Source organism: Pocillopora damicornis, chromosome 5 (assembly GCF_964200805.1).
Source record: "Pocillopora damicornis chromosome 5, jaPocDami1.2, whole genome shotgun sequence".
In the NCBI taxonomy this organism is placed as follows: Eukaryota; Metazoa; Cnidaria; class Anthozoa; order Scleractinia; family Pocilloporidae; genus Pocillopora; species Pocillopora damicornis.
Genome location: NC_142674.1, coordinates 15,050,343 through 15,065,245, shown reverse-complemented (window position 1 = coordinate 15,065,245; position 14,903 = coordinate 15,050,343). Strand labels below are relative to the sequence as shown.

Here is a 14,903-nt window from a genome sequence, read left to right as displayed (position 1 = left end):
ATTAGCAAACGATTTCGAAGAGGAATCCATATTCTCGCATCGAGCAAAAGCACTACTTTACTTGTAATATGGGAAAGATGGGAAAGCGCAAATATCGATTTTATCTGTTTCGCGAACAAAGGAGTTAACACACACCGGAAATAGCGACCAGGCATTCCTCGCGACTCCCGTACGCTTGTTTTCCAATTTTCCTGGGCCGCTGCCAATCACTTCTTGTGTAAAAACCTACGTAATCTGCCAAGTGGAAGTACAGTGGCTACTGTTGCTTACCGATATTTTCCGTCGGCAAAACGTAGAAGTCAGTAAATGTGACCGATTCTGCCCGGAAAATTTTATTGTCTGGAGCTTGGATATGTCAGGAGAGTTTCATTGACAGCTGGATTAATTACACCCCATGTTGTGAAACCATTATGAAGACATCGCGCTTTCCTTCGCTTTTTTTGTCACATACAAAAAAGGAAACGTGAGGCAACTGAAAGATGATTCATGCTAACCCGTCGGTACACTTAGCACTGGCACAAGTCGACCTAACAGGCACACGTATAACTTAATAGTGGAGGATCGAAAACAGGAATGGAAAGAAACGCTACGGCCTAGCGCAAAAATTTTGACATACAAATAGTCAGTCGAAAAGCCGCTCAAAATAATTTGTATGATTCAATGAACACTCCATAAATCAGTAGCAGTTACCAGTATGTCAACTTCCCACCCCTCCCTGCGTACTAGTACTTCTTTCTCCACTAGTAGCAACAGTCTGCCTTTGGGTATACAGTATGTAATTATCAAATTTATCTATCTTCCTTTTGTCATTCATCTTATCAGACAAGATCACGAAATTTCCGTTCCTTAGCACTTAACTTAGCAGCACATAGAATTCACGAGCGCTCTTGCAATTTTAAGGTTTATACCTTTACTACATAAAATCACTGTTGGTACAATCGTACAAAGCAATCTTTTCTCTTTTCAGAGACACAGTTTTCTCTTTTCAGATACAATGAACACACACTTGAGTTTGATGTCACGCATTCCAATTCGTACATTGATGATCAAAACAGCACAACTTCAGCACTGGGTAATTTTTCAAATAACATTTTCGCCTTTAATAGCTTAAGGGCACACATTTTCTTTCATATGGCCCCTGCATTGATTCATTAAATTAACACAAGTGCAAATTACAGAATTAACTTTTTGGGAAAATAACATATCTCTAATTTACAAAGGAATCATTTCCCTTTCGCAAATTACCGATCCGATTAAATTAATCTCACAAATAACACGTTTTCATTTTGTTCCGTTTCGCAAATATTACAGTAAGCCCTCTCAGAGACAATGACAAAACGACTTCGACATTTCGCAAAGACTCGAGAGAAAACTTTCCAATTTCTGAAACAGTCAGAGTTCAATAAATGTTTGCTAACTGCAGGCCAAATCAAAATATTATGCACTAATAGGAAAAACCAAATTGTACAAATAAAGTTTTAAGTGTGCGGGCTGTGCGGAAATGGGCCACGGTAACTTTTCTGTCTACACATGTTATAGCACCTTTTGTTGTGATTGTATGTCATCAAACAAAACAGTGACCGTCACATATTAATAAATGGTGAGAATTTATCATTTCCTGAATTTGGCATTTTTTTCCCCCATATGTACTCTAGAGACCTAGCTCTTTCTGTATATGATTTCGATGAACTTCGAGTAATTCACGCTTAACTGCCGCCGAAATGATCACCAAGAAGGGAATAAATTGGGGCTGCAGTTTTTGGACGCACTCAACCTTACAGTGAAAGTATACGTTTCCTAATCGTCCAGTCTTTTGCTCTCCATTCTGCCAGTAGGCCCGTCTAGCGCTTGATATTATGACGAGGTCTTCTGGTGGGTTGGGAATAAAAAAGTCTTCACCACGCCTTAGTTTCAAGACACCCTTACACCCGTAACACCTTCTCACCAGAGGGCTGCATCTTTTAAGAAGGCTCAACTGGAAACTACCTTCTTGAACTGCCGGCGTTGATGTGTTGGGGCTATTAATCTGCAGATAGAATAAAATTAATGGCATTTTAGTTAACAGCCAAGATTAGTCGGTGGCTGCGTGGGAATTATGCAACGAACCGACGGTCTCGCCAGATGCTAAATCCTTATAAACCTTATGTCCTGCAGGCCATTTCTACGAATGAAAGGTTCTGTGATTAGGAGAACTGTTTTTTTCGACTTGCCGCGCATTATCACGACAAGCTTTATTTGATAGAGTTTTTATTTCGTTCAACCCAATTAGCTCACCAGTTAGTGAAATAGAACGACTTGCACAGAGCTAACATATAGCGGGACTTTACCATGATCATAGACGATATAAAAAATCAAACGGTTGGCAGCATAATCACACAAAAAAATTTGAAACCTTTCACCGATCTAAAACCCGAGATAACAGAATCACGCATTACACCTTGTATTAACTGTGAATGATCCTTACAATATATACATACCTGAGGCTCTTCTGTGTCTTTTTGTGTTGTTGTCTTCTCTGCTTCCTTCTCTGTGCCTCTGTTTCCTGAGGATCTTACTAAAGTCGACGCCGGATTCGATGCTGATTGGTCAGTTGGAGAGGTGTTAGTGTAACTCTCCACAACTTCCTTTCTTTTTTTATTTGTAGCACCTGTCCTTCTTTGTGTTGCCTTGGTCTTTTTTGACCCACGTCCAGGAGGGAGGTCCATGTGAATCAAGGCATCCACGTTAGGAGGTCTTTGGTTCGTTGTCTTGTAACAATGAACGAACTCAGTCAATGAACGACCCATTTCAGCCACAGCTAAGGTATGAGCACAAATGTCATACGCTTTAAAATCGATACAAGTGCCGCTGCACACATAATATGTTCCACGTCGCACGGTACGTTTCTTGCAAACTGCATACGATGGAGCATCAATTGCCTCGTTTGCCACATAACGTGGCAAATTGTCCCCTCTTCCAGGATCGGGATGGATATTTTCTTCTTTGCGCGCCAAAATCAACGATGCACGATGGTACATACGTGCTAGAATACTGAAGGGAACCCGGATAATGCCAAAATCTTCTAGAGGCAAACTCAATGGTGAAATTGTGTCCGCTTCATTTGTGTTTTCCAGGTCGATAGGAATTATGTCAACTGTCTTTACTGGGAGATTGTGAAATTTTTTGAGCGCCGCTTCTTGTTGTGCTCTCGTCTTCCTGTAAAAGACAGACTCCTTCATTCCCTCTTCCTCGTAATTTTTGTCCATTTTTAGCTCTCCGAGCCAATAAATGCTAAATCCTCTTCTGTTCTCTGTCTTTTCACCATCGTCTGCAGCAACCTGGCAAATTCGGGAATAGAAAGCTTCCTTTTCCTTGTAAGTTGTTTCTCTCTTTGTAGAACCGAGTTCATATATTCATTTCCGTTCTGATCGTATACACCTGGTGGCCAGCCTAGACCAGCCATGGATCTCAATTCAGCTGTCATCGTTTGCCTTATAATTTCCGCTTTGTACTTACAAAATTAAGTAACAAAGCGCTCTGAGAGTGGGTGTAAGGAAAGCCACTCCACCTTCATTTTTTTCCAGATTGATCACGAACTGGGCGTGGCTTTCCGAGTCTATAAGACCAGGAACCCTCTTACAACCAATATCTCCTCCGAAGATGTCACTTAGAATGACTTCTGATGGTTTGCCCCGTATTCCAAGTTCGTTCATTTTTGACACTATGTTTTCTTTCATATGCAGGTCACAGAGTAAATGCTGGGCATAAGGGAGAGGTCTACCGAAACCCTCACCCAATGCCTTTTCTCCGTCAGTACCATATACTAGAACATTTTGGGTTTTTGCATTTAGCTTTCTCATGGTAGACGAGAGCTCGTAATATCTGGATGGTTCTTTTCTGTGGTGAACTAGGGTTGGTCCAATCCGGACTGGATTCTTGTCTTCTTTGGTTCGGAGAAGGAGATGCCTGTATGTAGTAAGAGTCACATAATAGTCTCCAAAAATTGAAAATGGGATCGACTCCTAAAATACTGAACTGGCTAGGATTTGTGCAAAATCTTTCCACGTTATTAAGTTGCTGGTCAGTGGTTAGGACAACACAAGGATCTGACGAGGTCTCTACTTTACGGACGAAGGCGTTCTCTTTGTCTCTGTTTCCTTGCTTCGCATGTCTATCAGCTCGAGTGTAGAATCCTCAGGTTGCTCTTCCATGGTTTTTTTAATGTTCTTTATCTGTTGTACATTTCTGGCATGGCTAGCTGCGTTTATAAAGTTTTAAATTGTTCCCTTTTCTTCGATACTCTTGAAAAACACCGTCTTGGGAGGGTCAGATTTCGCGGGCTCTTTTAACCGCTCCATGGTAGTATGCGAAATGCGGTAATATTCTTTGGAAAGACTTTTAGAATTTCCATGTGGTTTAACTTTAACTTCGTGTTCATTATCATCAAAAACATATTGCAGAAGAGCAAAATCGTGAATCGTTCCGTTGGAATCTGAAAAAGGAGAAGATGAAAATTAATAAAGGTTTTGATATTTGAATGCACTTGGTAACCAGATGTTGTGCACTGGTGTGATATGCTGTATTGATTAAAACCCCCTTTTGCTGGTCAGATTTGTTACATTATGACTAATGAGGACGTAAATTTTTGTACGGTGAGGTTTTGAAGATGGACGTTTTTCACTCGAATATGGAAAAATTTTGTTTTTTTTTGTTTTTGTCAATAATTTTGTTTCCTATTTTTGGCCACACACCAGTTTTCGGAGCACGCCATAGTTTACTTATTTCACTTGAGCAGTTTGACCTTTGGTTTGAATTGACTTTCTCTTTCTTCGGAAGCTTTTTTCATGATCCATGTTACAAATGTCTTACTAACCTCAACTGTTTATTCATTGTAGCAGGAACCTCTCAAACTGAGGCATTGTCGTAATGACCTCGCTATCGCTAGGTTAATACCGCTAGGCCTCCACTCAAAGTTTGAGATTTTTCTATAAGGACCTCACTGTTATTTATTTGTTAAAATAGTCTTACCTGTCAGATAAATGAAAATCCTTTGCAAATCGGGGGAGGATTCATTCCTGTAGAAGCTTCTCGTACATTTATAGACCTGTGCCTCATGATCATCATATTCTGATTGGGAAGCCTTACGAACAGGATTCCTCTTGTTGGAAGCACGGTAGTATCATACTATATACTATATAGTATATAATACTATAATACATCGCTGTTTCGTTCCAGTTGGATTCCATGCACCAAGGTCGTCGCCAGAACATTTTTAAAGGGCTTTATGTGTGGGGCAGATATTTCCACCACAAAGACAGAATTTTCGGAGACAGCGGAAGGAACAGCACGTGCAATAAGTTCTCGAGGCGGATGGAAGAGGATATCTACCACTTTCCTGAAAGCCAAACCCGTAAGCAATCCCTGTCGGTAGATGGGAAACATTGGGTCGTCGTTCAAGTAATCAGTTCCTTGTTCGTCTTCACTGCTATCGCTGGAGTCGTTCAACTGGTGTGTCAGCACTTTCTTATTTACCTTTTCAGCCACATTTCTATGGAAGACAGTAAAAGAATTTCATAGGCTTCTCAAACGCCACAGCGGGAGAGCAAAATTCTCTAACGTTTCGTGCAAGGTGTGGTGATCGCTCACCGACATCGCTTTGAAATAATCAGACAATTAAAATATACCCCTCAGAGTTAATTGTTCGTAAACGCGTTCAATGACTTCACTGTTACTACGGAAATTTTATGGTATATATATTTGAGTGACTCACTTTTCTGATGCAAAGACTGGTTTGAAAAGGCACTCATCGCTGTCGCCCGTCTCAATATCCACACACACCCTTGATAAGAAAAAAAAATCAGACTGATTTATTATTAGGTATGATTGTTTGAATTGTATGAAATAATTTAAATACTCCAGTCGAAAGTCGAGAGCAGTATTCTTGATTGTAACTTTTGTTAATTGAAAGTTCAGGTCGCATTGGCCACCGGAAAACTTGCTCGAGCAAACGACCGTCGAGTTTCGATTAATACAAGCACTGAAAAAAGCCCATTCTCTTGATAATAAAATATATTGTACGGAAACGTAAAGGAGGGCACCAATAATATTGGCAACCAGTGTTACCTTTTGACTGGCGAATCAATGAGCGTCAAGTTTACTTTCTCAACCACAGCGGTTTTCTCATGAGGTATTTTGCCTGTAGTCTTGTCACAGTTGTCATCATGCTAGAAGAGAATATGACGTCAAATTCAGGAAACAAGCACTAGCAGAGGACCCAACCAATTTTATTTTTTGCAAGAGGCCTACTTCTCTATACGGGAATCAACCTAAAGGGAGAACTGAGGACTCCTCTTCACAGTGCATGTTGCGTTTTATAAATCAAATCATTTTATATTACACTCCCGGGATTTTCTACCAATCAAATATTTTTCCAAGTTAATTTAACTTCAAAACCCTCTGCTTCCAGATACTAAAAAGTGTATTTTTAACAAATGAACAGAAGCGCGTGACTAATATAGCAGTACAGGCTTAAATGGGGTAACATTGGCCCATTGTAAGCCGTCGAATGCCAAAAGATTCAAACTTCAATTTTCAGGATTCAAAGTTCCAAATTACCTGACAAAAATTTGATTTTTGTCACCCGTGAAAATAGATCCTTCTCACGTGCTCTTATTTTCACGATCGTGATCGGAGCGCGAGATCTGGCCAAGCAAGCATTGGTTTTCGCGTTAACAGTCCACTTAAAAAATTCAAGTTCTGTCAAGTAAAATTTTGACAACGATAAGAACATTTTACCATTAAAACAATCCCCAAGAACAGGAGACTCAGCGGTTACTTCTGCATCACAACGAATAACGTCGCAAATTGCTCATAACATTTCCTATATGGTTTGTGCCATTTCACTGAAAGGTTCGTGCCAACTTGCACAGGTTATTTTAAACGCAGCCCGAAAATACTTACCCGAACACGCTTGTTCTCCTTTTTGTACTTGCAGCAGAATCTCGAAGTGGGTTCTTCATCGCCTGAACTATCCACCTACACAAGCAGACTACTTGTCATTTTTTAATGAACAGACTGAAAAAGCCATCCTTAGCCCAACAGATTGCCCTTCCCTGGATTTGCCCTTAAATAACATGTCATTCTCCATGTCAACACCCTAAGAAATATATAGAGAACAGTATGCATGGAGAATATGCATACTGATGTTAAGGAGTAAATTTTTCTAACTAAAAAGGAAATTTAGACGAATGGCACCTTAAACTGAGGGGGATTTGCAAATAACCTTTTAGAGTTTGACTGTTAAAGAGATACGTTGGACATAATAAAGACACTTCACCTCCATTAAGCGCCTTCATAATTTTCTTGTATGATCCCATTTCTTCTGGGCCAACAAGAACGACACTCAGACCCTCCCTGCTTGCTCTAGCTGTCCGTCCACTGCGGTGAATGTAAAGCTGTCAACGAAAACAGAGAAAGAATTTAGGAACGCAGAATCACATAAGATGGTTGCGCTAAAGTTAATACTTACATTGTGGTTACATTACACAACAGTTCATTATTAAATGAGATACAACTGAGGACGATAAACAATAACAAACTACTCCTCTCATATAAACTGCATTTGAACAGAGTCAATTTTTTCCCTAAATCAAAACTCATTAACTGAAATGAATTATGTTTTGATTTCGGTAGGTGAACCTCACACATTAACTCAAATCGGAAACAAAACAAAGATTTAGAAAATGAAGTTTTAGAAATAACTAAATATATGCAATTAAATAAATTTAGAGGTAAATAAAGAATTCAGGCGTCAACGGCGTTCGAACTTTGCTATCCACATTCTGGTTGAGCTTCTCTTACAGTTGAGACTTGTAGCCCACACCTTGGTCAACGCATGGTTGGTTGAAGCAGTGTGACTTCCGAAGCCTTTTGTCAAGGTAGAGTTTCGCGGAGAATGAAAGCACTGCCGCCAAAAAGCAATCGCTCCCGTTCCCGCCTGCCGCACAGGCTAACCAACTGCACAAGCTAACCAACCGTACACACATACTTACATGTACTTACATCAAGGTCCTTCGGAACTTGATAGTGAATCACATGCTCAATAGCTGGTATGTCCAAACTTCTCGCGGCCACATCTGTAGCCAGAAGTAAGCCACTCGCACTTTGCTTAAATTTAACAGGCAAGAAAAGAATCAGCCAAAATTTCATTGGCTGGTGTGAGTCCTATCTAGCTTTAAATATTCTCTGAGGGAGGAGAAGGGCGGGTTTTAATCAGTCAAGGCGATCCAGTTATAGTCTATCAAAAAAGGAAATTCCATTGGTCGGATAGTTCGTAAACTATACTCACTGTTTTGATAAAAAAAAAATAGTGATAAGATCAGGATGATTCTGATCCAAGGCCACATAGCACGCGTGTCGCCCAGTGTTTTGCGCAAAGCAAGTTGCGCAGTAAAGAACGTGAAAGACGCAACAGGAAAATAGCACGTTGTCTACAAAATTGGGTTCCTAATAGTTGCTTTGTTTTGTTGAGTTTTCTGTTTGGTTTTTTTTTGTTCTGGTTTTTGTTTGTTTCGGTTGTTTCATTGTTTTTTGTATTTTTGTTTTTTCCATCTCACTCAGTTTTCACCCGGCCTGTCTAAATTCTTTAATCGTTGCCTTTGTTGCATGCTGGCGTGCAGAACCCACGGGTTAAAGTCCAGGAGCCTACACAAAGAGCCCAGTCTCCTCACGCAGTCTACAGTTTTGGAGAAAACCAAAGTACGGCCTGGGTACCGGGAAAGGAAATAGTGGAGATATAGGTCCTAGAAAGAAAATTCAAATAAATCTGAATGAGGTGATTTTTACAACAACTGTATGTTTCGTAGTTCTCCTTCGATTTCACTTGGTACACCTCTGTGGCTCCGTGGATCATGTTCCTAGACAGTGCGGTGTACATGTAGATGCATTTGGCTCAAACCAACAATAAAAAGTAGTAAAAATTGTATCCTGAATCTCGAAGTTTTTCTCTTCCTTGTCAGCTCAACAATTACAAACCTTCTCTTCAATTACACATGAGATCTTTGCTTCTGTGAGGGTTTCTACGGTTCCTCTCTTGTTGGTGACATCGATAATTTTACAACTGTTCTTCTGCAGCCCAACTTTGTCCATCAGTGACACTAAAAATGTAAAATGCAAAGAGTATTGCTGTTAACGGAAGAACACAAGCCGGTCAACTTAATCATGTTTAACTAAGATGTTAGATAACAAAGACAAAAGCAAAACAACACAATACAAGCTTCGACACACTTCATAAAGCAGCAAATTTTCGGGTTTTAAACGATGGATTATTTAAATCATTTCATTCCTTCAGTAATAGCTGATAAATTACGTTGATACTATCTTTAGCTTCTATTACTCTGAGTCAAATATGCCGTGATTTACCAAAGCCTTCTTCACTTGTGATCTTCTTTTCTTTTCCTTTCCTCTTAAACGACTTTGGAAGAGTTAAAGTTGCAGAGAAAATAAACTTCTGTAGATGTCTTCGCTTTGCAGTTCCCTCATCTTGATCATAATCACTGCGAAAAGGAAACATTTAAAGTTAAAATTTCAGTTTACAAGTTGACAGTCATGAAAACCATTAATTTCAGAAAGAGAAGCCTGAGAGAAATTCAAGCTCCGATGGAAATTGAAGTCCATTGCCTCTTTCTATGAATGAGCTCCAATATTGAAGATAATTCTTGAAAGTGGCCTTGCTCCACCATTCTGTTTGCCTCGTCAATCACAAGATATCTCAAGTGCTCCAAACGGCAGACATGCTCTTCACCCTGAAATTAAACGCCGCGAGCAGATATCTCTAGAATCATCTATTTAATAGAAAGAGGCTACACTCCAATTTCACCGTTGGGTATATGAAAAAGAAAAAAAACGCCTGGCATTGATGTCTACAGAGCAGTAGAAAATGCTTACAGGAAAAACTTACACGACATTGGAAATCCAAATTCATGCTGAAAACTACACAGGACAACCGATCTCATGAGAAACATACCTACATGTATAAGTGTGTGTTGACTGTTTCAGATCTCTAAAAGAAAGTGAATCAGTACAACTTATGATACATGAGGTACTTACCTCGGAAATCAAATCCCACAGTCTTCCCGGGGTGGCTACTATTACCTCAGGATACTTGTTTAAAAGCCTCTGTTGTTCGTGAGGTGCCATTCCTCAAACCACAGCAATAATCTTGAAAAAAAGGAATTGTTCACTGATTCAAATAATTTTGAGGTACTTTGTTTGGTGGGTATTTCTCCAATAAAAGATAAAGTTGAGACAGGACTAGAAGGGGTGGCAAGGGAGGGGAGGGCAGGGGGTAAATGGTACATCATAGGGGCTAGGATTGTAATTCTCTGAACAAAAGGGTTTTTATATACTTTGCTGGTGAAGGGGTGAAGATAAAATAAATATTTCAGTCCAGAATATGGTACCAAAAAACAATAGAGTTTATGTTTGAGGGAATAACTATGTTTTCAGCTCTAACTCATCATTATTTAAATTGCTTAAGCCTATTGTGGCTACAAATTCATGTTTCCCCAAAAAAATAAAAAAATGCTTTCCAAACAAGAGATAGGTTTGCATTCTGCTCCACTGAAAAGAGGAAAATTGAAGGCTCAGGAGACAAAATTGACTTGGGCCAATAAAAATAAAGTAATAATTGAGTTTCTAACAAAGGGAAAACAGAATCTAACTGTGGAGATGACTTCCAAATTGTCAATTTAAGTACATGATGTTACCTCTAAAGATGTGTGTTTTGTAGCCTGTTTCAGATGATTTTTTATTTGTATAGCCAATTCTCTGGTTGGTGTCATTATCAATGCCAGGAGTGGTTTCTTGAGCTTGGATGTTCCATTACCAGTTTCTGTGGCTTTTGTAGCATTATTTTTGGTAGTATTTTTTTGTAGCTTCACCTGCTTCTTGACTGGACTTGTGGCCAAGGATGTGGGTGAGAATTAGAATCCCAAAGGCTTGTGTTGTACCTGAACCCTAATAAATACATAAAATTTTTTAATTAATATCCTTAAATAATAACCTCCTCAAAAACCAGCCATTCCTGGAAGCTAAACTTCTCCCAAGTGATTTCATCATAACTTCAACAGACAATTTCAAGGCATTATCCAATGAATGATATGAAAACTACGAAACTTACAACCTGAAGGGACTTATCTTGACAATCTTATTGTAATACACATTTTTGTATAAATAATGTTCCATCAACCAACTATAGGAAGATATAGAATGCCAACATAAAGAAGGAAGAGCTATTACATTAGTTCTTAAGAGAGCAAAATTTAACCATCAGTCAGTCAGTCTGTCAGTCAGTCAGTCCTCTCTCTCTTTCTCAAGAGGTACACCATACACATACTTTCAGCTCAACAGCTCTCCTCAAGAGTGCTTTTACAAAAGTCATATTTATAATTATTCAACAATCACTTAATACTTAGACATTAATTCAGGTCAAAGACCAGCTCTAAAGTAACAGAAACTGTTTGCTATAATGTGTGGGAAAGTCTTCTTACACATAAATGAGCTAAATGAGCTTAAATTATTTTTTCCTCTCTCTCTCTCCCTCTCCAAAAAAAAAAAAGGATTCCTCAAAATAGTTGTGAAACCAAGTACACAAACAATACACATAAAAAAAAGGAGACCTCCACCAATCTAACTGCTGTGATTCAACTCACTGTTTCTGCTGCACCAATGATGTCCCTGTGGTGGAATATTGCAGGTGGAAGGGAGAAAGTCTGTATAGGGGTTGGTGTAGTAAAACTTTGTTCACTGAGTCCTCTCTGAACTTCTTTGGTAACACCAAGGACTTCCCAAGAACTCATATCTACCATGGGCTCTAAAGTTTAGTTCAGTCAAATAAATGGTTTAGCTATAAAATATGATTGCATCTTAAACTCATAGTGTTAGTGGGAAATATCATTTTATTACAGTTGAACAGAAAGGGTTATTTGTACCTGTATAGATATGAAATATGTTTATAAAGGTTTTATAATCTAAATTAATAAATACTTTATTAATAAATAACAATACAGTAATAACAAACTTATCAGTAAAATTACATTATTTATTACACCCATTTTGAAATCATTGGTGGTCCCTGTAATCTGATTGGCTCTAATTGATGCGATTTATTCACAAATCGCATCATTTTTTGCCTTAAATCGCATCTTTATTCCAGCAAATGAGGTGGCTACACTAAAAACAAAAGAACCAATCAGTATTCAAGGCTTGTTTAAAGTAACCGATCAAATTGCAGGAAAATGAAACACAAAGAGAATCACATGGCAAATTTTGCAACTTTTGTTTCCAAAACTCTTACTTTTCCCCCCAAAAAATGGATGAATTTAATTTCAGACCGGCTCAGTACTGCATCAATAAAATATTTGAACTTACCAAGTCCTGCATTTGGGTGATTTCAAAATGGATGTAATAAAGTGGTAATTGAACCTCGTGTCATGTAATTTTGGTCTGAAATCATACTTGTGATTTCAAATCGAACTCACACTGTGCACTTGTTTGATTTTGAAATCACGCATATGATTTCAGCCCAAATTGCACTCCACTTAGTTCAATTACCATTATTTATAGAAAATCATATCTTTGCCAACATAATATTATCTACACAAAATGTGTTTGATTCTCTTCTTAATAATAAAATTCAAGGACAATCATTGGAGTAAAATTGTACTTTGTTTTGTGCATTTCCCATCCATAATTCCTAAAATTAAATCTTACTTGGAGGATCTTCCACCAGTCTATTGTCAGTGACCATTTCTACTCTGTTTTGCTCTTCTGACTGGGCTTTACTTTGGGCCTTGTTTTTCTTTTTCCTCTTCTTTTTTCCCTTTGTCTGTTGGTTATTCTTTGTGCTTTTTCAAGTTGTGTGGATGGTGTGGTAACTGTGTGTTCCAGCTTATCCCGAAGATTTAAATCAAAAGACAATACTATGTTGCCTTTTTTTCCCTGTGAGCCAAACTTCTAGAGAAAACCAAAAAGAAGCTTCTATTCTTAGATATACATAATTGTGCATGTATGGGTAAAGACTGAAAAAATGCATGAGCCCTTGGGACAATGCAGTCTGCTGTCTTCAAAAAATTTAGGACAAACTGCTTTCAAAATGATTTCGATCAATTGCTGTATTTCCATGTAGTTCTTGTGGTGTGTGTTGTTGTTGTTGTTGTTGTTTTCTTTTTGCTTGTTTGTTTCTTTTCTCATTTAAGGTATGACTGGCAGTTATCTTAGTTTTGATTCTTATGTCTAATACACCCAATCTGACTCAGGAGACAAGTCATTCTATTTGAGTCAGGTTGAGGATTATTATAAAGTGTCTTGAAAATCGACTTGTAGTAAGACATTTCTATCTTAAGAGGCACGGTTTATTCAGATTTCCAGTATCACAAGATGACTTAACAACTAATTAACTTCTGGTGGGTCGATTTGTGAACGACTCAACCCAATTTGGATGTATTGGACAACCCTCAACATTTAAAAATTGAAAATTAGTTAAGATAAAAAATAAATAAACAAAAAATTTAAAAAGATAATTTTTCTCAATTTTTCGTAAAATACAAGGGTAATTTCCCCACGTGCTTGAAGTGAATCAAACATTTGTATCTTCTAAATTTAACCATGTGGTATGTTTTAAAGCACTTTGAGCAATTCACCTTCTGCAGCGGCCGTTCTTTTATTTTCTTCTTCTGAGCTGGTCCACCTGCACCAATTCCAGCTAGCTCTTCTGGATGATAATCTTCTATGACTTCAAGGGACACAAATCCATCCGTTTCGCCCGCAAAGAACGAAGGATCGTCCAATTCTATTAGTTCCCATTTTCGCTTGTTCCCTTTCGAATTCTTCTCTGCTATTATGGAGCAATGAGCAAAGAGATTCAATTGAGAAACTGAATGTAAACGTTCTTTTAAATAACAAACAACCGTTTTGGTTTATCCATAGAGAATTAATAAAAAAAATCTCTCTCATGTCGTCCGCCATTATGGATTACCCGCCAGAGAAGGACTGGATAAGAAATTGTACTGCGCGCATATTCAAACGGGAGTCATTCGCTGATTTATTGCTAAATGGCTTTTCTCCCTTCGCCGAGTTAGCTGAAACCTTTGTGAAACGTGAATGAAAAGACTAACATGGCGAAAGAACACCGTACATTGAAAGAGGAGTGCATTTATATTGAGCGCTTAAACGAAAACTCGTTTCTCATCAAGAAAGGCTTTGTCCCAAACATGAAGGTGAGTGTACGCGCGCCAAACATCAGATCGGAAGCTTAACTCTAGCTGAGTAGCGTGCGCGTCAAAATACACGTCTAACGATGTAATACGTGAGAACGTTGATAATAGGCTATGGTAATCGAAAAAAAACCCCTTACACCTGCCATATCCGTCAAAGTAATTTCCTTCTTTGAAATAAGTTTTGTCACAAGGAAAATTGTTTCTGGGACAACTAAAGTTTGTTCTCCCCCCCCCCCCCTCCACCTTTTCTGCCCACGTTATGATCAAATCCCCGCCCCCTGCCCCCCTCCACGTCTCTCATGCCAGAACTGTTTTCTTTTTTTTCTGTTTCAATCAGTCAATTCACGAACTACAGTCAAACATGTCTTAGGTGGCACCGTATTGAGCACTCGCACTGTATTAGACGCCATATTCCCGTGGGTGACAGCTTAATACTGGGTTGACTGAACTGGACAAATAAATTTTGTCCTCACTTCCTCCATCAAACCCAGATTATATCCATTATTGTCCCCATCCCCCCTAATCTCTCTCCTTTTCCCCTAGTTGCAGACTGTGGTGTTTTGCTGGAAATTGTTGATGCAAGAATGTCCTCATAAGTACTGGATCAGGATATTCTGATTAATTAGTACCATGGACAAATTTTTACAT

The 14,903-nt window shown here is 38.7% G+C and overlaps 1 protein-coding gene across 3 annotated transcripts; it reads right to left on the bottom strand.

Annotated features, from left to right (window-relative positions):
* Positions 1-1,073: 1,073 nt before the first annotated feature.
* LOC149045554 (uncharacterized) lies at positions 1,074-7,433 on the bottom strand. Of its 3 annotated transcripts, XM_089208252.1 has the most exons (6): positions 7,316-7,433; positions 6,940-7,014; positions 6,103-6,203; positions 5,750-5,818; positions 5,008-5,527; positions 3,569-4,471 (listed from the first exon to the last, which is right to left on the bottom strand). In XM_089208252.1, the coding sequence occupies exons 1-5, from the start codon at positions 7,319-7,321 to the stop codon at positions 5,188-5,190; spliced, it is 591 nt and encodes a 196-aa protein (XP_089064378.1). In that variant the 5' UTR covers positions 7,322-7,433; the 3' UTR covers positions 3,569-4,471; positions 5,008-5,187. The 3 variants fall into 3 exon arrangements, with proteins under 3 accessions (XP_089064377.1, XP_089064376.1, XP_089064378.1); XM_089208251.1 differs by lacking the exons at positions 5,750-5,818; positions 6,103-6,203; positions 6,940-7,014; positions 7,316-7,433 and adding exons at positions 1,074-2,026; positions 2,478-3,470 and having other exon boundaries at positions 4,431-4,471; positions 5,008-5,190; XM_089208250.1 differs by lacking the exons at positions 5,750-5,818; positions 6,103-6,203; positions 6,940-7,014; positions 7,316-7,433 and adding an exon at positions 1,074-2,026 and having other exon boundaries at positions 2,478-4,471; positions 5,008-5,340.
* Positions 7,434-14,903: the final 7,470 nt, after the last annotated feature.

Coding starts and splice junctions, on each gene's coding strand:
- LOC149045554 (XM_089208250.1), bottom strand. CDS start 3,245: ATGGACAAAAATTACGAGGAAGAGGGAATGAAGGAGTCTGTCTTTTAC. Junction 2,027..2,477: donor AAGACACAGAAGAGCCTCAG/GTATGTATATAT, acceptor TTCTATCTGCAG/ATTAATAGCCCCAACACATC.